Here is a 23,242-nt window from a genome sequence, read left to right as displayed (position 1 = left end):
ACTGCAAAAGGTCAAGGGGGAATTTTTTGGAGTGATGGAAATATTCTACATCTGGATTCTGATGGTGGTTACGCAGGTGTATATAGTTGTTAAAACTATATACATATATAACTGTATACATATGTATGTATATATGTGTATACATGTAACTATTATACTTAAAATATGTGTGTGTTATTGTATGTAAATGTTACCTTAATAAAGTTGATTAAATAAAAATATAATTTAAAAGGACAGGCAGTTAAAGGTGGTGGACAAATGGGCAACCAGGATAGGAAGTAAAACAGAGGTGAACAGCAAAGGGCATGAGATATTACACGTGAAGACAACAAAAAGCTAACTTGAGGCCGGACTGGACTCTTGAGAACCTTCCAGTGAAATCCCAGTTCTAATCACAGCAATTGTCTCATTGCCTCTATCAGTGCTTGCTAATTCTTCTTTCATGCTGGTAATCAGTTTGTTCCCTATATCTTGAAATGTTATATGTCTGCCCCCACCCCCCATAAAAAAGTGTTTTCTATCACGTTACATTGGGTTTTTTTTATTCCGGGGAACCTAGCACATCTGAAATCTACTTTGATTATGTATTTGTTTAATGGTTTATTGTCTATCTCCTTCCTTTAGTTAATAATCAGCATAAAGATAGAGATCTTTCCTAACTTGTCACTCTGTCTCCAGCACCTAGCATGGGATCTGGCTTATTGAAGACACTCAATAACGAATCATTGAATGAATGAACAAATGAAAATGTAGTAAGCAAACAAGAAATACCCAGTGTTTGCTCTTGTTTTTCCCTGAAAATTTCTTTTCCTAAAGTTCTTTCTTTTTTTTTACTTAATTTTTACAGGTACTTCTGTTGTGACTGTAGAAGCTGTTGCTCCCGACCCAATACAAGACAGCATTAAATATTCCATTTTTAGTGGAAATGAAGATGGGGCTTTTTCCCTGTGCTCCAACTCAGGTGATCCTTCTCTCTCCTATCATAGCTTTATTTTCTGCTCCATTTAATGTTACTAGTAAGAAATCCTTCTGCAAAGGAAACTCAAAATTCGAAAGATAGAAAAATTAGAGGTAAATAATTTAAAAGGTAAATAAGAGACAATTTTTTATAATAGCTGATGAGAAATTGTGGGAAATCAAGACTACTTGTCTGTTTACACGTACTCACTATGAATCCTGTTCTTCAGATTTCCAAATTAGGCAGTACCTAGCCTACCCCTTGAATTTTTGAAGATAAATTGGTTTCTACTTATAATTTACTCATCTCCTTGGGAAAATGGGAGGTAGAGTAGGGAGACCATCAATATTGAGTTTGAATTGAAAATAACCACACATGTCTAGCCGTAGGGCATTTTCATCACGAGATTCTTCTAATTCGCCACTGAATGTCAACAATGCAACAAAAAAGGACAGCTGGAAAGGTTTCTATGTGGTGGTAAAGAAATTACTTCCAAATACAGCATGTATTGAATTTAACTTTAATAAGACCATTATTGTGTTTTAAATGAATACCAATTGATTATTTGAAACATACTCTTTGAGTAACAACTATGTAGTAGATACAGATCTGCTGCTGCATTGTCAAACCTCAAGAAGACTGTTTTTAATAATTTCTGTATGACCATAACTGCCTTATGTAATCTGTACTACAGGCACATGGGAAGAATGGAGAGGGAGTAGTTTCTTAAGCAAAGCCCTTCTCATCCCAGGGTACCGTTGCCACTCTTTGGTCTGCACCATCTTTGGTCAGCAGCCTTTCTGAGGTGGCCTGCCAGGTCTTTACCTCTTCGCCCCACCATTTGGTTAAAGGATGACGGGGGAAGCCTGCTGACAAGAGAGCGATTTGTGAACATCATCCAGCCTTAAGCTTCTAGAAGTCCAAGTGTGTGAAGGTCCTGGGAAAGGAGCTGAGATTAGAACGTTGAGAAAGAAGGAGCGTAGCAGAGCTTGTACAATTTCCCAGGCTCCCCACATCCTCCTGCCACCTCCCCCTTAACACGGCCCAGGTTTGGCCTTATTTTTTCTGGAGTCTCTCATTAAAATTCAGGTAAAAAATGCCTAGGGTTAGTCCAAAGGGGACGTCCACAGAAAACTCTTCACTTTTCAATTAAGTATTTATTTATGTTGAAATTTATTTCACAAGTTTATTGTGAAACAGCTGCAAGATGATATGCTAAAACATAGAAAGCTGTTTAATGGACATGTACTTGCCATCCATCTCCAGAGATGAGACACTACTAGAACCTCGGGAAGTCCCCGTGTGTCTCGCCCCTCTCACGTCTCTCTTTTTGACCCAGGGCAATCCATAACCAGGCGTCTGACTTTGGCATTGATCACTGCCTTTCCTTCTTGATAATTTTCCAACTGTGTCTGACTCTCTAAATGATGTGTTATGTCATTTTACCTTGATTTAAACATCATGATAGAATCATGCTAATGGCCTCTCGTCCATGACTTAATTCTTTTGCTCGACATTTTGGCTGTGCTTTGTAGTGCATAAGTTGTTATGCACACATTAAAGAGGAACAGCAAAGAAGGTGTGTCCCTGCCGCCGAGGTTATAAACCAGAACGCAGCCACTATCATCAACGCTCCCTCTGAGCCCTTTTCCCATCGCTTCCTTTCTGTCCACTGCTGCAGGCTGACTAATGTCCCTACTTCAGGAATAATCGTTCCCTTGTGACTTACAGCAAATGCATTTCTATACAATAAAACTGTTCAATTTGGTTTATTTTTGCATTTTATATAAATGGATTCATAGTGTCTGTATTTTAATGGGATTCAATGTTTTTATTCAGAATTAGAATCTTTCATGTTAATGCGTGCAGATGGGTCTCTTTCATTTTCAGTTCTTTATGGCCTTCTGTTTTAAGTCGATGTCATAACTTATTTATCCATCCCACCGTTGATGGTCAGGGAGGTTTTCCCATCTGGGGGTATAATAACAAGTGCTGGGAGGAGCAACCCCATGCGTGTCTTCTGGTGCATATGTGAGGAGTTCTCCCGGCCCCAGAGCCTAGGCTGGGCGTATACATCAGAGGCTGCGTGTGTTCAGCATTACAGATGGTGCCAAATTGTTTTTGAAGTGGTTTGTCCCACTTCACATTCCACCAGCCCTGAAATGAGAGCTATCGCGGTTGTTTACGCCCTGTTTTCTATTGCCAGTCTGGTGGGTGTGAAATGGTATCTCACTGCAGTTGTAATTTGCATGTCTTTATTGCTAATGAATGTGAGCATTTTTTGCATAGTGGATTGACCATTCTTGTTTTCTTCCACGTGAAATGCACATTGATACACGTTGCCTATTTTTCTACTGGTTGTTTGTGTTTCTCTTTCTGAAGTGTTAAGGATTGTTCATATATTTTCGTTAGCATGTCTCCTTTGATTGTTTTTGGTTGCAAATATTTTTTACAGTTTGTGACTCGTCTTGCCCTCTCTCACTGGTACATTTTCATTTTGATGAGTTAGAATTAACCAGTCGTTTTACTTTATGATTTTCCCATTTTGTAAGTGAAGAGTCTCTTCCCGATCCTGAGATCAAGAAAATATCGTTACATTCTCTTTTAAAATTTTTAAGTTTTCCTGTGTTTCATATTTACATCTATTGTGCATCTAGAATTTATTTTCCTGTTTTACAAGAGTGTAGGGATAACTTTCCTTTTCCTTCTTTTTTTTTCTTTTTTAAGGATTACCAGTAATTTCAGTAGCAGTGACTTGCTATGTGACCTGAAATACCCACTCTGTCATACGTTGTTTCCATAACTCTTTACAGGATCCTTAACTCCTCTGCATTCATCTCTTTGTCTATCCACACACCAGTACCACTCTCCCTTAATCACATAGACGTTATAATCAATCTTCATACCAAGGAAGCAGCCCCATTCTCATGTTCTTTATATTAGCTGTTATTGACCCTTTGCTGTAATATGAATCATTATATCCACTTGCCAAGTTTTCACACATGTGTACACACACATGCACACAGACACACACAAACATATGTACATACATACTTACACACACACACACACACACACACACACACACACACACAAGCCTATTGGGATTTTTTTCCCAAGGAAAGGAGATTTGTTCATAAGTCTTTGGGTGACGTAAGAGCTGCCCACACTTTTCATGCATGAAACCCAGGTAATCGTGACATGCACATTTGCTTTCAGGTGAAACCTCACTCGAATTAACAAAGAAAATGTCCAGAACAATTGCATAGCCTCGATCTAGAATTTAAGGCACTAAATCATCAGGCCAAAGTATCCTCCTCACAAAGCCCGTAGAGCGGTGCACTGTAACTAATAATCATTTGCCAATACTCTTCTTTCCTTTTTAACCGTGGTAAAAACATTTAACATGAGATCTACTCTTTTAGCAAAATTGTAAGTGTGTACAATACAGTATTGCTAACTCTAGGCACAGTGCTGTCCAGCAGGTTTCTAGAACTTATGCATTTTGCATAAGTGAAACTTCATACGCACGGAACAGCACCTCCCCATTGCCATCGCCCCTCCCCTATCGCACCTGGCAGCCGCCATTCTACGCCCTGCCTCTAGGAGTTTGGTTATTTTAGATACATCATAGAAGTGGAATCATGCCATGTTTATCTTTCTGTGACTGGCTTATTCCACTCAACATAGTGTTCTCGGGGTTTGTCCATGTTGTCACATATGGCGGCATTCTCTTTGTTGAGACTGAATAATATGCTGTTGTGTGTATACGCTACACTTTCTTTGTCCATTCATCCATCAACAGACATTTAGGTTACTAGGATTTTTTGTTGGAATTGTATTAATTCTAAACATCAGTTTGGGAAAAGCCTATATCTTTATAGTATTGTCTTCTAATTCAGGATGATATAGAAAATCACATCCATTGTTTCCTTAAATATATTTTAATAAATTTTTAATTTTTTGTAGCAGGCTTACAGGGTTTTTGTTAGATTTGGTCTAAATCCTTTATACTTTTTCTTGCTAAGGTAAGTGAAAAAAATGTTTTTTTCTGACAGTGCTATTAGGTATACTTGAAAATGGCTTTCATATTTTGATTTTGTATCTAGCAAACCTGTAAACTCCTATTGATTATAATATTTTTCTGAGCATTCAGCATATACGATCATTACCTGAAGATGGCCATTTTCCCCTGTGTTTGTTGGAATTATATAGCTATTTATTTTCTTTTAGTGGTTAGCCTGGTTATTTTAACATATATAATTGAAGTCTAACATTAATCAATATCCTTCTTCTGAATAATATAAGAGACTTAGAAGTCTTATCACCAAATATCCCTTTTTCAGCTTATAAGCTCCTGTGGGCCACAATTATAGTTTTTTCAAATCAGACATTATTAATATTTTTTTAAAGATTTTATTTATTTGACAGAGATAGAGACAGCCAGTGAGAGAGGGAACACAAGCAGGGGGAATGGGAGAGGAAGAAGCAGGCTCATAGCGGAGGAGCCTGATGTGGGGCTTGATCCCATAACGCCAGGATCACGCCCTGAGCTGAAGGCAGGCGCTTAACCGCTGTGCCACCAGGCGCCCCCAGACATTATTAATATTTTAAAATAGATTTCTGTGCTTCTTTGCTAACTGTTCTTTCTTACATCTCGGACTTGCCTCTGGTGTCATTTTCCTTCTCCCTGAAGTACATCTTGTAGTGAGGGTCTATCGTAGTAAACTCGTTCAGGTTTTGGTTGTCTGCAAATGTCTTTATTTAATTCTTATTTTTTAAAAATATGTTTGCCGGTCTTAGAATTCTAAGTTCACAGTTATTTTCTCTCGTCACATTGAAGATATTATCCCAGTGCTTTCTGGTTTCCTATTGTCGCATTAAGAAGTTAGCTGTTGATCTCAAGGTCTTTTTAGAAGTCTGGTGAGACAAGTATTGAGCCAGGCACTCTCTCCTACCTCGCTTTTGCACATTTTTCATCTCCTTCACTTTTCCTTCAATCTAGGGAACTATATTTTTTATTTCCAGAAGTTCCCTTGGGTTCTTTGTCAGCAATTCCTGGTCTTGTAAAAAAATCATCTTTTTTAAGAAAATTGAAGTATAGTTGACTTACAATGCTATATTAATTTCAGATACAACATAGTGGTTTGGCAGCTCTGTATGTTATGCTGCTCTCTCCACGAGTCTAGCTACCATCTGTCACCATACAATGTTATTATACCTTCATTGACTATATTCCCTATGTTGTACCTTTTAACCCCGTGGTGATTTATTTATTCCATAACTAGTTGCTTGTAAAAAAGTAATCTCTTCTTCCTTGCTCATGTTTCTAAACTTCTTTTTTATATATTTAAACATATGTAATAATTACACAGCCTGTGTCCAATAACCCAGCATTTTAAGTCTTTGAAGATTTATTCAGCTTTCTCTAGATTTGCCAGCTCTCATTCATGGTGCCTTGTTTCTCTGTGATTTTCATGCTTGTTAACTATGAGCTGCTCATTGTCCTTACAACTTTTTCTCTGAGGGTTCTTTGAAGACTGGTTTGAACTCATGCCCTTTAGAGAGGATTTATTTTTCCTTCTGCAGATCACCTGGGTACATCATCAAGCAAAGACTAGCTTAAATAATTATTGAGGATTTTAAAAACACATAGATGTGATAGTATGGCTACCATAAATTCAGGCTTACGTCAATGAATCCACAGCAGAGACTTTTTCTCCCTTCCAACCAACACCAAGGTCAAGAAAAGCCGGTTTCTGTGCATCCATTTTGAACTTGTTTTTGTTTTTTGAATATTGATCACTCACTTGGAACATATGTAGCTTTTGGATTTATAGCTTCATGCTGGTTTTCCTATTAGATTCTGCATCTTTTGTGGGTTCAGTTTTCTTCCCTTGTTTCTCATACTCGGTGCAGCTATCAGAGATGAATTGCAAGGAAGAAGGTTGTGTTAGAGACCTTTGGAACAAAAATGGGCTTTTAGTGTTTGCTTACCTTCCTGGATTACTGTTTTCAGTTCTTTTTTGTCCTCTCAAGATTCCTTACTAGTATACCAACTCAATCATGCATTTCAACACACACACAAGTTAGAAAGCATTTTAGTTGTTTTTGTTATGAGGTTTTCCATACTGCTGTCAAGAAACCTTTTTAAAAACCTTTAATTATGATATTAAACTCATCTTTCACATCACCTTTGGCACATAACCTTCAAGCTTATGTGTAAAGTTACCTAACATAGGTTTTATGAATATATGTATTTTAAGCCATATAACAGTTAAAACAGAAAGCTGGTGTGTGTGACAAATCAGTAAAGATCTCTAAGGTTATGGTTACTCTTCTTAAGGGTAAAAATGTGAGAAGGCCATTTTATTAGTTACTGACTTAAAAGTTCTGATAAGAAAGATCTTTGATGAGAACCTTATATTCTGTCCATTTGTGTCAGTCTTTGCTCTGTCCCATAGTCACAAACCAAAGGTTTATGTTTGTGTTCAAACTGCTTGTCACATCAGCCTAAAAACATCTACTACTCACTCTACACCAGCAGGAGTGTTGGAGTTATACTCACATCGTCTATGTAAATAAATGGTAGTATTCGTCCATGATTTGGTAGGTTGACATAAAACAAAAATGATCAAACTTGCCATGTGTGAGGTATGTTGTTTTAGCAGGAGACGGTTTCAGAGCTGTTGGGTAACATAAATATTTATCACATTCTGCTTCGGGTACATTCATATGCACGTGCACAGTTTGTAATGGATTGACATTACCTGATTGTGCTGTCGAGCAGTTAGCATTTGAAGAATCTGCATCTCATTTTGCTGTGTGTTTCATGACGTGGGCAAAAGCTACATGTGTACATATATGAGAAAGAAAATAGTACTGCAGTTTCATTCTCAAGCTATTCTAGAACTTGCGCGCTAATGCGTAAGAATGAACATGAAGTCGATACCCGTGAGGCTTGTACTGGAAGGAAAACGTGGACTTCTGCCCAGACTGAGAGCTCAGTAGTTCTTGCATCTCACCGGTGACGATAAATCCTTGATATCTCTGAGAAAAATATGCGTATAGCATCCCAGGCAAATGTGGGTCTGGTAGGTGTGCCAGCCTTGAGTCATCTCAGAGACGGGTTATTGTCTTTCCTACTTACACAACTTTCTCAGCATATGCCAGTTATTATGCCAAAAATAAAAGCCAAGCAAGGAAAGCATTAGAACTGCAGAGCCATTCCAAGTGCAAAATTCCAATTATCAAAGCCTAAACACAAGCCTTTTATTAAAAAATCCACTTTGATCTGTGCTATAATTGGCACACTTTCTACCAAGTGACACTGGCAATTTAGTGTTGCGTTTCTATGTTATTTTTCTTTGGCTAAGAGTAACAGAACATGATAGCAAGCGGAGTGCTCTGCTCGGTGGAGACGGAGTGCTGGATGAGAGCTTGGAACTACCTCGGCCTGGGGCTTCTCTGCCCTTTGGGGGTGCCGGCTTAGCCCTTGTTTCACAGAGGTTTCTGAAGACCAGTTTGTTTCATTACTAGTTCATCAAAATGCATCTTAATGAGTTTTCCAGCTACCAATGGTCAGATCTATCCTAAACTTTCTGCCAGGGGTGTCGGTCACATCAGACTGTGGCCCGTCGAAGTAATCTGGTTTTCTGAATTGATAACTGATAACAATAAATGAAAGTGAGTTTATGGAAATTTTACATTTTGTGGTATAGTGAGTTCCTCATAGAAAATATATTTAGTTGCTCTTAGAGAACTAGAGAAGCTATAAAAATCTGAAAACACTCAGTACTGAAGTTAGAACACTAGAGCAGGGCATGATTCCTGTTAACTTCCAGGTAAGTATGCAAGAGCCTGACATTTTCTTGGACCAAGATGGTTGTCTAAGGAAACTGGTTCAGATAGAACAGTAAGAACTGTGGCTTCCAGGCCTTATTTCTGGAAGCAGTACAGGTTCTTCACCTGAAGATCAAGCTTTGATTAGTCCATGGCAATTAAATGTTTTCTTTCTAAATTCAGAGCTTTTGTAGCTCTTCAATCTATACCTGATGATGAAAGGGAAGAGGATCATGAATGGGGCACTGGAATCTGTATCAGGTTCCTACACAGGAACATTCGAAATATGCATTAGAGTCCTTCTCCCGCAACTCGACAAAGTCATTACTAATATCCCCATTTTACAGAAGAGGAGGCTCAGCTCTGTAGAACCTGATAACTTCCCCTGGGTCACAAATGTAGTGGTGGTAGAGCCAGGTAATTTCCCTAAACTAAGTAGCCAGGGCTAGGATTTTACATGGTTTCAGGTGTCTCAGCCTCCCAATCAGTGTTCCTTCAGTGAATCTCTATTCGATGGAATTTCTGACAGTGAAGCAAAGTAAATAATAAGATAATAATAATAAATTCAGTAAGAAATTTGACAGTAAAAGGGAGAACAAAAACAGAACAGAAAGTAGAGAAGGAAATTAAATCAGGAGGAATTTTCTTAATTTGGGGGAGAAAACTCGTACAAGGCATAAACCCCAAAAGTCAGTTTCCCTAACCTGTTACTACTTTGTAAATGAGGGTATAACATGCATTAATGGATGCCTTCTGTAGGCCAGACCCTGAGCTAGGCACTGGGAACATGACCGTTGGTGTAAGAGATAGGCACCCATCCACACCTTGTAAGCTTCTAAACCAAGAGGAAGAACCAGTCTGAAATAGGTGAGCACAGCACACGCGGGTGCTCTGTGAGAGTCTGTTACAGGCTGACCACAGTGACGGTATGGGGCTGGTTGGTCTGGAAAGATCCCTGAGGAAGCACAGAGGTAGAGACCATGCCAGGCAGATGGAAAAGCATGCATGGTGACTCTAAAATGAGCATTTGAGGAACAGAACATTTATGAGTGTTCTGAGCACAGCAGAGAGAGCAATGTGGGGAAGGGCAGGAATGAGACTCCCGAGGCAGGAGAGGCCCAAGCACGTCCATCCTATGGAGGTTAAAAATGCTGAACTTCGTCATAATCATCATGGAAAGCCATGGAAGAGGTTTCTGTAGGACAATGACAGTGTCCATTTTTATGATTTAGTTCAGAATGGGAACTGGATTAGTAGGGAGACCAGATGAGTGATGCCATGGGGCCCTTCATGCAGGGGAGAAGGTGGGAAATGCTGGTGGCTCGGAGGAGGATAGCAGCAGTGACGATGGAGGGCGGATTCAAGAGATGTTTGAAAGGTAGACTTTGCAGACATAGGGATGGACTAAATATGGAGAGAGAAGGGTGATTTCAGAGACAGCTTCCACATTTCAGCTATTTCATAGTTTCTTTCCCTCCTACATGTTGGAACCTTGCAAATACCCCCACATTCTCAACTTTTTTCCCAACGACCCCAGTGAAGAGGGAAGGGCAGCCAGCCAGCGGGAGACTTTGAGGGACAGACGAGCTTGAGAGCATAGGAGTGAAAGATGATTTGCTTTTTAAATAATGAGTACCACACCATTTTCTTTTATTCTTTTCTCCCTCGGAATCAAAATAGGAGAACTCACTGTGAAAGAACCCAAGTTTCTCGATTTTGAAGTCAGACATGAAGTACAACTCATCATTTTAGCGGAAAGCAGGGGGCACAGAGCCTACAGCAAAGTAGCAGTCCTGATACAAGATGTGAATGATAACTTACCATGCTTTGAGCAAAGCGTTTACCACGTGTCAGTGTCTGAAGGCCAGTTCCACAATGCTCCCATCATACAGGTAACAGAAATGGGTTTTGTGTATGTGTATGTGTGAGTGTGTGGGAATTATCATCAGTCTAAAGCCTTTTTCTAGGACATAAATTAAATGTTTCTAGGGCATGTACAATGTTTAATGAACTGGTTGAAACCTTAGTTCGAAGGACGTCTGGAGTTTCTGAGCTCACTCTTCTTCCTCTCTTCATCCGGTGCTGTTAGTGCCCCCCTGCTTCCTCTCGGGACTAGGGACTCTGGTGTCCAACACTAGCAGCGAATCCGTAGGGGCACAGAAGTCAGCTCAGCTTATCATGTATACAGCTAAGAGGGGAAGTCAGAAAGTAAACATAAAATTTAAATGCATGTAAGTCATGTTAAATGGAAGTGCCCATTTAATGTCATGAGAGAAAAGAGGAGATACAGACTTTTCCTGGAGGAAAAGCGTAAGACTTCACAGAAGAACGGTATTTGCACTTGGTTTCCAAGGGCGAGCAGGCACTCGCCAGGTGGAGCTGCAGCCAGACGAGTAAGGATAGAGGCACGGGCCCATGGAAGAGCTCCCTGCGTTCAAAATTTGCAGACATTTCACTCGAAAGACACAGATCCACTGTTCCTGGGCCTTACCCCATCTCAGCAAAAAGGCCTAAGCCATGAAAACGAAGATCTGTTTTGAAGGCAGTCTCATTCAGGCTCTAACACCCACTCACCCTTGATAGTCTCTCTACCTGCTTCAGGACTTGGACCCAGTTCTACCTTTCCCTTCACAGTTGAATTGCTATTTTGTCTTCAAGACCCTGGACATTAGGAAATGGACAACCTCTTGAGATCCACACAGGAAATCTGTACAAAAACCCCTTCCTGGCAAAGTCAGCAGCACACCGGGGCTTTCCCTCTGGCCTCTGTAACCCCACTGCTGCGATCCAACACCTAGTGATGATTACCCCCCTTCCTCTCCGGGCGATGGGGTCGGGGAGCCAGATGACATGTTAGTACACCTTCCGGCCAAGACCTCCCACAGTGCTCCACTGTGCAGCTACCTCCACCTGCATCTTCAGAGACACGTTCCTTTGACCTTCAGTCCAGTTCCCAGATGCACAAGTTCCCCTCTGTTGGTGCTGACAAGACCAGTGAAGTCTCGGCCATCTTGGAGTCTTGGCTCTGTGTCCCTGCCACACTCCCCCCCCCGCCCCCGCACAGTCCAGGATCCCTAGGATTTCCTCCGCTGTTCTTGCAGACTTGTGTTGTATGACAGGGCCTTGATCGCTCCAGTCTCCAGCCTGTTGCAGAAATGCTGTCTTGACTTTCGTTTCAGCCATGACAGAAGAAGGGGAGGGCATTCACTTGCCCCATCTGTATCACTCTGCACAATGATACCTGTTTAGGAGGGGATGGCAGAGGCCTCCAGTGCCACTGTGGGGCCTGCTTTGTCACAGAGGACCCCTGCACCCGGGCTCTTTATTGTTCATGCTCACTTGGAGAGAGCTAGGCTGCTCCATATGGAACACAAGACGGGGAAGACACCCCTTCCAGATAAAACAAATGGAAAGGAGCCTGGCCCATCACTGTGTCAAATTAGGTCAAACTTTAAGAAGGCTGAGGCAGGAACAGATACAACGAACTTTGTTCTTCACATCTTTAGATCTTTTCATTTTTTCCAGGAAACCAAAACTGCCATTTTCCTGTGTTCTGTTCAGATAAACAGGAATGTCGAAGGCTCTGGAGTTCTGGCATTTGTGGTGGTTCTGGCTTTTGCCACCACACTGCCCATGCTCCCCGCTTTTGGTGACAGCCCCGTCAGCTTCCTTTAGGGACTGCCCATCCTCTGTCAGCTACAGTCTTGGTGAGACTGTCAGTCAAGGTGGTGACCTGTCCTCTGCCCCCTGCCAAAGTCGTTGCCATTTGCCTCAGTCTCGTGTAGGCTTTCTCTCCCTAGGATTTGAATCTCGAGTGGTAAGACACCAGCACAGAAGCACATTCAGCTGATTCGTCTTGGTGGCAACAACTCAAAAGAAACTGTGCCCCTGGGTGGCCCAAGTTCTTGGCCTTCACCCAGGCACTATCTTTTTGATACATTTTTCCTGGTTAAGTGAGCCATAGTGGATATGGGCTGCTGGCATCCTCAAACCCTAACGGATCCACCTCCTGGGAGACCTGCTCTTGGTAACACTTTGAAGCATGTGGACCCAGGGGACATGATGGATCTTATTCTGTCCAGATGCAGATGAGTTTCCTTTCCGGGTGACCTCCAAGGAACTGTGTATTGCTGCCTGTCTTTACTAAGTAGCTGGTTTGTGTGCCCTCCCGATGAGGTCCTCGATGTCCCACTTGGGCCACTCAGGATCCCCTGAGATCTGGCAATAGCGCAAAGGATAGATTGAGAGCGGAGGGAGTTCAAGGCCAACACCCATCAGGACATCGGTGTTGGGACAGGACAGAGGATGATGGGAATGTGAGGTCAGGCCAAGGCTGAGGGGCACAGAGGATGAAAATAAGTAGAGGGGTGCCTGGGTGGCACAGCGGTTAGGCGTCTGCCTTCGGCTCAGGGCGTGATCCCGGCGTTCTGGGATCGAGCCCCACATCAGGCTCCTCTGCTATGAGCCTGCTTCTTCCTCTCCCACTCCCCCTGCTTGTGTTCCCTCTCTCGCTGGCTGTCTCTATCTCTGTCAAATAAATAAAGAAAATCTTAAAAAAAAAAAAAGAAAATAAGTAGAAAAAATTGTAATTAATCCATCGACTTACTCTTAAGTAAGATCTTAAAATCACTAATAGAATTAGTTTTTGATTAAAATGTAATGCAGCCTAAATAATAGATCTCCATGGAGAGTGATGCAAAACTTTTGTCTCATCCTCAACACTACTTTGATAATTTACCAAATAAATGATCAGGATCTAAATCTGTTAGCACTAAATCTAGGCTGTTTTATTAATTAAAAATCCTTGTAAAATGAGACTTTCAATAAGATATTTAAAAAATCCACATACGGCCTATTTCACAGGCAATACTTTCAGCAGGAAAAACAACAAATTAAAGATCACCATTCACTCTGCAGAGATTTCTTTCCTTTTCTGGTACTGGCATGAATCTAAATATAGCTGGAAATCTATTCAAGCAAATTAGAATTTTTTTCAAGTACAGCACCTCATTTTATTTTACTTTATTTTATTGCACTTCACAAATATTGCTTTTTTTTTTTTTTTACAAACTGAAGATCTGTGGTAAACACGCATCAAACAAGTCTATAGGCACCATTTTTTCAACAGCATTTGCTCACTTTGTATCTGTGTCACAGTTTGGTAATTCCTGCAATATTCACACTTTTTCATTATTATTTTACTTGTGATGGGGATCACCAGATCAGTGGTTTCTTGAGATGGAATCTCTACCTGGTGAAGTTGCTGTGAAAATTGTTGAAACGACAGCAAATGATTTAGAGTATTCCATAAACTTCGTTGATAAGGCAGCAGCAGTAGGGCGTGAGAGGACTGGCTCCAATTCTGAAAGAAGTTCTACTGTGGGTAAAATGATATTACCCAGCATCACACGCTACAGAGAAATCGTTCATAAAAGGAACAGTCAATCAATGTGGCAAACTTCACTGTTGTCTAATTTTTACAAATTGCCACAGCCACCCCAGCCTTCAGCAGCCACCACCCTGAGCAGTCAGCAGCCATGACCCTCCAGGCCAGACCCTCCACCAGCAAAAAGATTACGACTCACTGAAACTCAGATGATGGTTAGCATTTTTTAGCGATCAAGTATTTTTAAATTGAGGTATGGACATGGTTTTTTTAGATATAATGCTATGCTTGTTGCACAATTAATAGACTCCAGTATAGTGTAAAAACTTTTATATGCACTGGGAAACCAAAAATTCCTTTGACTTGCTTTATTACAATATTTCTCTGATTTTGGTGGTCTGGAACTGAACCCTCAATATCTCTGAGGTATCGCTGTGTTTTCACCTCTTGCCTAAAATTGTAGTTCAAAACATGTGCTACGCCGACTGAACATTATTTGCAAGTCCTTTGAGTGAGACTGCAGAACACTTTGCCTGCCCATTACCTACTATATTATAAATGTGAGCCTTGGCCATTTGTTGCCATCATATTGATGACTGTTCTTAAAGTGCGTGTGACAATCAGTGATTCTTTCATGGTGCATTTGTCTGAAAAACAGCCCCTTTTTTTTAATAGCATTTTTTTATTATATTATGTTAGTCACCATACAGTACATCCTTAGTTTTTGATGTAATGTTCCATGATTCATTAATTGCATATAACACCCAGTGCACCATGCAATATGTGCCCTCCTTAACACCCATCACCGGCCTATCCCAATCCCCCACCCCCCTCCCTCTGAAGCCCTCAGTTGGTTTCCCAGAGTCCATGGTCTCTCATGGTTCATTCCCCCTTCTGTTTACCCCCCCTTTTCTTCTTCCCTTTCTTCTCCTACTGATCTTCCTACTTCTTATGTTCCATAAATGAGTGAAACCATATGATAATTGTCTTTCTCTGCTTGACTTATTTCACTTAGCATAATCTCCTCCAGTCCCGTCCATGTTGCTGCAAATGTTGTGTAATCATTCTTTCTGATGGCTGAGTAATATTCCATTGTATATATGGACCACAACTTCTTAATCCAGTCATCTGTTGAAGGGCATCTCTGCTCCTTCCACGATTTAGCTATTGTGGACAATATTGCTATGAACATTGGGGTGCATAGGGCCCTTCTCTTCACTACGTCTGTATTTTTGGGGTAAAACAGTCTTAACCCATCTTGCAGATTAAATCCTGACCTAATGGAAGAGCTGCTTCCTCACAGGTTTTTGCAGCAGACCCGGACAGTGGGATGAACGGCCGCCCTGAGTATTCCATTCTGTCTGGCAACCAAGGGGAAGCGTTCCGCATCGACACGCTGAGCGGTATGATCACAGCAAATGCGCTTCTAGATTACGAACTCACCAGCTCTTACAGGTCTGTCCCAGGTTTAGATCCGTTCACTTCTGTATTCTGCTTATTTCTGATAGAATTGTTGCTTTGGCCATGACTTCCTGTTATGTAAGCTTCATTGTAAAATGTGATTCCCTTTGATCGAATCTACGATCACCCTTTTGATATGCTGAAGGAGTCTTAGAAAGTATTTGCTATTTGGAAAAGGTGATTAGACTAGAAGAACTTTAGGGTTCCTTGTAGTTCTTAGCTTTTATGAATTTTTGCTGCTATTAAGTACTAAATGAGAGACGTTAAAAAAGACCGTATTTGCAAAATGCCTACTGACCGACACAGCACTCCGCAACTGGTTTTGGTTCTTGTTTTTAAAAATAGTGAAGACTGAGTGACATTTCTCTTTTTAATTCTTTACTCGGTTTCATGGACGAAAGTACAACCCCGTCATCAGGTCCTTGTTGCAGTACTGTGTTCTAATAGAAGTGATCTGATGAAACACACATTCAACATTGAGTATATTTTGTGTAGAGTTCCAGGTGTACAGAATTATGCAGAATCTATAAAAGAGAATAACGGTGTCTCAGGTCTTCTAGTTATTTTAAAAAGTCAGTGCTACAGAAGTCTAGCTATACTTACAGATATATTTATGGCATCACAGTCTATTAAAAAAAAAAAAAAAAAAGGAAAGACTCTAAGGAACCAAACATGTCCGGGCGTGGGGATTGCCTCAAACATGGTGGCTCAGCCTTCCATGGAGTTCCACCCTTTGACAAGAGAAGGTGGTTTCCCTGTGAGTGCCACTGAGGACACAGCCCTAGCTATAGGGCTGAGTGGGGGAAATAACAAGGTGCATGCGCTACAAGGTTTATTCTCAGGGTCTGTTGGAGTCAAGGCACACTCATGTACTGAGACGACTTTAGGAAGAAAACCTCAGAAATTTAACCTTGTCGCTCTCTGGAGAAGTGGTCGCAGCGGGGGTAGGGGGGCCAACTGGGGTCAGAGGCTTGGCTTTCTCATTGTACGTTTTAGTATATTCATGTCATATTTTTGTATGTTCTTCCAAAAGGCCTTGCACATACAGTGTTTCCTTTAATGCTTCCGGTCTCCTCCCGAGGAAGCCCACTTAGGCATTCTCTCCTCCACTGCTAAGACAACTGACACCCGGGGCCTTGCGGGGCGGCAGATCCATTTAGTGATCCAACAGGGTCAGGCCCCATGGCTCTGATGGTGACTCACCCTGTTTCCCCTGTGCAAGCTACGGAGCAGACCTTCCACACGGGGAAAAGCAGGCAGACCAAAGACCTGAGTGCCAGCGTTCTCTTAGGTCAGACTGCTTTCACGCGTAATGAAGGAAAGTGGGTAGATCCCTGTGGTTGAGCCGTGAGAGCCGATTACAACGGGATCTGTTACAGGGCGGACTGGACTAATTAACCTCTGAAAACCTTCCCGGCTCTCAGAAGTTGATTGTTTCATTCTTTTTGTTTAATATATTTCAAAATATTACTTCAAAAGCATTTAAAAAGTTTAAGACCTTACCCTGTATTAACGAGTAGGATTTTTTCAGTAATATTTTAATGTAATCAATTGTTATGATGCTTATTGTATGAGTATATTAAAACCGGCTGTCTAAATATGTTAAAGCCCACTGTGGCTACGTTGTTTCTACAGCCATCTTAAGCATCAAGCGTTTTCCTCTCTCTCTAGATGACTGCAGGTCAGTCTCAGCCTAGTGGCACCTGCGTGATCACAGATTCAGAGATTATGGAAGGTCTGCTGCGTCCCAGGGACTAAGCACTTCGGGATTGTAACGGCTTTCCGTCCTAATGTTCTTCTTACTCAATGGAGCTTAATTAGCAATTAAACCAGACTCCTTTAAGCTTTTTCCTATTTGCGTCATCGTTTCAATGTTCCCAACATCTAAATTGGTCCCAATATTTAAAAGTGTCCCTTTCCAATTCCCCCTGAGGAAGAGAAGCAGGAGCTGAGAGAATTTTAACTATATGCACTCTGCCACAGGGAGATACACACACACACACACACACACACACACACACACACACACACTCTCACACTCATAGTCTCCACCATCACCAAAGTGAGGAACTATTTTAAACCTCCCCCCTGTTCAGGTTCTCCCCTTCCTCCACTCTTCCACTCCCTGGAGGCTTCTCCTCCTCTTTAGTGCTTTCTCTAATACTTCAAGTAGTGGGAAATACAGGATGATTGTCTCCTAGTCTGCTCCATCGTTAGCGGATGCTTTGGAAATGGTAGCATTCTGTTTTTAACTTTACTTTTGAAGTATTGCTATTTTGTCCAATTGAAGAAAATATTCCCAATTCTAACCCTCTGTTTTACAATATAAAATGGGGGGGAAGATATTCTCAGTTATGATTATAGTCAATATACAACAAATAAAAAGTTAAATAATCTTTGGGCCTCATATTAAGCTATGTATAAGAAAACTCAGTGGAGAGGTGATGGCCAGCTGTAAAACAGACCCTAAGTTCTGTCTGGCTGACATTTCTGAATTTTAAAAACTACTTGTGAAGCCTGAGGCTGGAGATGTGGAGACACATGCAACTTTCCTGTTTTTAGGGAACACAAAAATCAAGCCCCATTATAACCCATGGCAGGAGGCATATTAATAATCGCAGTAGTTGCCATTTATGGAGCTGCTTTATATGTCGAATTCTCATAACAGATTAAGATTTACAGAAAGAGGAAATTAAAGTTCAGAGGATAAAGTTGTTCGCCAAGAATACACAGCTAGTAAACGGTAGAACTGATGGGATTCTTGCCCGGGTGAGTGGTCCTAGTAGGGCTTCATAGTGTATTATGTGGATGCATCTGCAAAGTGCATACCTGTGTATTAACGAAATGCAAAACAGGAAAGAAAAACTTTAGGCAAATAAGAGTTAATTTAAAGGTTTAAATATTCAATTTCTGTAGCGTAAATATTCAAGTTCAAAGAGCACTGTATTGCCAGGAGCAACGCTAAACTCATACTCTCCACTGAGAGCTCATTATGACCGTGAGAGAAATACTGAGAAACAATTATGTATACAAGGTAGGAAGTTGACTGAGATGTTCATTATTTTTTCCAAAATACATGACTCATAAACAGCAGAGCTGGGATTGCAACCCCGTTCTGTTGACTCTCCATGAAAAGAATAAAAGACATTTCAGGCAAAAAGCAGGAAAGTCATGGATATGCAAAAGTATTTATATGGTATGTTTGGAAGTAACAAGTGGTACAGTGCACCCGAGAAGCACCTGAGTGTGGGGTAGTGAAAAAGAGATGGGGATGTGGAGGAAGAGGAGGAACGCGGCCAAAGGTACAAAGTGTCAGTTACAAGATAAATAAATACTGGGGATGTGACCCACAAAATGATGACGTCGTTAACACTGCAGTGTGGTATAGTTGAGAGTTGATAAGAGAGTAGTTTTAAGGGGCACCTGGGTGGCTCAGTCAGTTAAGCATCTGCCATCAGCTCAGGTCATCAACCCAGGGTCCTGGGTTTGAGCCCCGTGATGGGCTCCCTGCTCAATGGGGAGTCTGCTTCTCCCTCTCCTTCTGCCCCCTGCTCATGCTCTTTCTCTCTCACTTTTTCTCTACCTCAAATAAATAAATAAAATCTTAAAAATAGAGTAGTTTTAAGAGCTCTCATCACAAGAAAAATCATTTCTCTCCTTTTTTGGTATCTATATGAAATGATGGATGTCAACTAAATTATTGTGACAATAATTTCACAATATATGTAAGTCAAATCATTATGTTATCCACCTTAAACTTACACAGTGATGTATGTCAATTATACCTTAGTAAAACTGGAAACAAACTTATGATGATCTGAAAAACAAAACAACAACAACAAAAAAGAGGCTGGTAGGTCGCAGGCAAGTTTCGAGGGACTTTATATCCCATATAATGGAAATTGTACTTGATTCGGCAGGCCATATAAAAGTCTAAGCAATTGAGTGCATGTATTTTTAAAAGACGTCTGGTAACAGATGCATTGCCAGACAGAGGACCAGCAGCAAACAGATTAGTTAAGCTAGATGATGGCTCTGAAGGGTCTGCTAAGGAGGACGAAGCAGTGGGGATGGTAGGAGGGAACATACTACGTGATTCAGGTATGGAATCCATAGAAACATGGTCAACAGTTGAGTTTATTCAACAAGGAAAGAGATAGAAAATGATTCTGAAATTTCTTCATAGGAAAGGCAGGAATTAGAATTGGGGTTGGAATGGGGTTTGGGATTGGGATTGGGATTTTTTTTCTGGGTATTTTGAGTTTGAAGGGCTAGTGCAAGAACGAAAGTTCAGACATTCCTTAGGCGTTTAAGATACTGATCTGGAGCCCGGGGAAGAGGTCTTCATCCACGATTTAGATTTCAGATTCATCCAGGGAAAATATGTAAAATGGAATTACCCAGGGAAAGTCTGCAAGATGAGAATGTGGGGGATTCACACTACTTGAGGATCAAGCAGACAAATAGAAGCCGGTGGAATAGAGTCAGGGTATAAAAGGAACAGAACCTGGAAAAGACGGTCATGGAAACCACAGGGAGACGTTGGACTCCATAAAAGAGAAAGGTTTCAAATGTGTTTGGATTAGAATCAACTAGAAGTGTTCCTTATTTTAAGGAATTTAAGGAGATGTTAGATATATATATATATATATATATATATATATATATATATATATATATATATATTATTTCCACGAGCTCTTTCTTGATCTTTCTGCTTTTCCATAGCATCTTGTTCTTGTTTCATGCCTGCATTGCCTTCTGATATCTCTCCAAGGACATTAATTAGAATTTTTATATTTTCTTTTGTTCTTTCAAGATCTTCATTTCTGTCAGGTTTATTTCTTCTCCTTGTCTGTTCTCCACTCTCCTTTTCATGTTGGAGAATTTCTGTAAGTAACTAACGATCTTCGGTTCTGAGTGAGGCAATAGCAAAGTCGTCAGAATCTCTGAGTGGGCTGGCAGAGCTGATCGACCAGCACACTTCACTTTCAAGATGAACCAGAGAGGAAGCTGACTACTTTGCAGGACAATATACAAATGACAGTATAGAGAGTTCTTTTTTTTTTTCTTTGGGGTGGGGGGCTTTCATTTCTCCAGGGACAGATCCTCAATATTATTTACTTTGAGGATGAAAATCAGACATCTTTTTCCTGGGAGTGAAGAGAAATGGGCAAGGGGACTTGATTGTTCTGTATTTTGAGTTTACAAGAATCATCAACCTATTTTTAGCTCAATATCTCACTCCACCCCTTGTCATGTCTTGTGTCTGTCATGGTTAGGTGGGGGCAAATCTGTTCCCCACTCATCCTTATCTCCCTCCAAATATATTTCACTCTGTGGTTTCCTGTAACCACTCCCAAATCTGCTTGCATTTTCCAGAAATTTGTTGAAACATCTCACTACTTCATCCACCAAAATCTTCTTTCATTTTCTGGTAGCCTTATGGACATATACCTTATTTGACATTCTCTGCTATCATTATTGTAGACTCTCAGGAGGAAAAGAGATAAACCTGTGTAGTTCTAACCAGAAGTCGTAGCTCTTCTTTTCATAGGTGTTTCTGATGTTGGCTGATATTTTTGTTTTTCGTAGAATTTCAGAAAGAACATGTAATTCTGGGTAGACACTTAAGATGCTGTTGAGAGGGACTTTTGAAAAATCACCTACCACCTTCAGTATTTGTTAAGACAATCAGAAAGGTTACTGCCTTGTCAAGGTCCCATCTAAAGCTTAAGGTGATAAAAGAAGCTTCCCGTGGTTGGTAGAATAGGAGAAATATGCTCTGAATTAGAATGGGCCGGTTCTAAATCTGGTCAGTTTCATTTATAATCTCTGCTGATGTACTAATCAGGGCAGCAGTTCTCAAACCTGGAGCCAGTTGGACTGGTTACAACCAATAGTTTTACAAAGACTGCCAAGGAGCCATCACAGAAAACTTGAGGTCTCCCAGAAGTCATGCGTAGAATCTTGGTGGATCTGCCTTCGTAATTTTCATCTGTTCTTCAAGCTATTGATGAACTGTTTACTCATCTTTTTTATCTTGAAACTGAATTGTATATTTTCCTCCATAGCAAAGATTCTCATTTTTTTTCAGTTGACATATGCATTATAGAGAACCCTTGACACTGTAGCGTTGTAAAAATCAGGGTGGTTGCAGCTATAGTAGAAGCATTGACAGAGCCATAACTTTGATGTTGTCTTGGCTGAGCTTTTGGTATGACACTGGGGAAGGGCAAGCCACAGAGGCAGAGAACATTATGATTTGTTTATTTTTAGTAAAATATTTCCATATGTACCTGACTTATGTTCATGCTAACAAATTTTCCACATGGAATGATTCCTAAGCTCCAGAAGTGTGAAATTCAAGTAGTTGTTTTGCTGATGTCCCAGCTCTGATAGCATGGAAGGCAGCCTGTGTACTTCACGAATAGTAGACAAACAGTGATTATTTGCTATTAAATGGGATTGAAGCCAAGACACAGTTGATGCTTATTTTACATCATTTTCAAATGCAAGATTGGAAAGATAGAACACTCATCAGGTAAGCTAAGGAAAAAGAAAGTAGAAATGGGTCAACTTCCAAGACTCAGTTTCTCAAAGGGTAGTCTCAACCACAGGCTAAGACTTACACCACTTCTGAGGTAAGGATTGCCTTCTGATTGACAACTCGCATCATTCCTCAGCTACCCTCCTGGCTTCATAGTGTTTAGAGGGGAGTGAAACGCTAATGATTATACATTAGGGTGGAATAGATGCAAGGTAAGAGAGGCATATTGAAAATATATAGTGGAGCTCAGACAGAACACAGGCTTTCCAGTCAGTCAAGACCTGGGCTTGAATCTTGGCTCTGTCCTATAATACATTCATAATCTTAGACAAATCTTGAGAAACCAGCCTTCAACCTATATTTTTAAAAAATCAAGTAAGATAGCTCACCTGCCCTCAAGCAACTTACAGGAGAGGCAGATAATCAATCAGTAAGAACAAAGGGTGAGGACTACTGTGTCAGGAGAATGTACAGGGTGCTGTGGGATAGAGAAAGGGGCATCCAAATCAGACCGGAAGTCAGGGAAAGCTTCCCAGAGATGTGAGCTTTGGAAGATCAAGAGGGTAGTATAGGGACAGGAATTCCAGGCAGAAGCCAAGTCATTGGAGGTCATGTGTATGTGCTCAAGACCTGGACTGCATCTTCTAGACATGGAGAGCCAAGGGAAATTTTCAATAAGGAAGTCAGGGTTTCAATTCAGGATGTTGGATGGAGCAGTTGAGTGGCAGTGTGGGGAATCGACAGGGGCAGATGAGACTTGCAGTAGGAAGATTGATGAACAAACAAGTACGCCAGGTGGGAAAGGATACAATGAAGATGGAACATTCCAGGTAAAGATGATGAGGGGTTGAGGATACAGAGACCAACTTGTCTTGGTTTGCCCAGGACTGTCCTGGTTTAAAAAAAACAAAAACCTGAAAGTCCCATGTCCCAGGAAACCCTTCAGTCCAGGAGGGTTGATCAGCCTACCTGAGCTCGGAAGGCAGGACAGAAATGGTTGGGAACACTGAGCCAAGTGTATTCAGGAGGTAAAATCGGTAAGACT

General features: G+C 40.9%; 1 protein-coding gene across 1 annotated transcript in view; it reads left to right on the top strand.

Moving 5' to 3' along the window:
• DCHS2 (dachsous cadherin-related 2) overlaps positions 1-23,242 on the top strand; it is a gene marked incomplete at its 5' end in the record, with an annotated part of 237,182 nt that overhangs the window by 204,717 nt on the left and 9,223 nt on the right. The window contains 3 exons of the mRNA XM_026499070.3: positions 848-961; positions 10,481-10,692; positions 15,490-15,641. Of these exons, the coding sequence (XP_026354855.3) occupies positions 848-961; positions 10,481-10,692; positions 15,490-15,641 (478 nt within the window). The remainder of the gene's footprint in view (positions 1-847; positions 962-10,480; positions 10,693-15,489; positions 15,642-23,242) is intronic.

This window comes from Ursus arctos, unplaced genomic scaffold (assembly GCF_023065955.2).
Source record: "Ursus arctos isolate Adak ecotype North America unplaced genomic scaffold, UrsArc2.0 scaffold_11, whole genome shotgun sequence".
Lineage (NCBI taxonomy): Eukaryota > Metazoa > Chordata > Mammalia > Carnivora > Ursidae > Ursus > Ursus arctos.
This window is presented reverse-complemented; position numbering and strand designations above follow the sequence as displayed.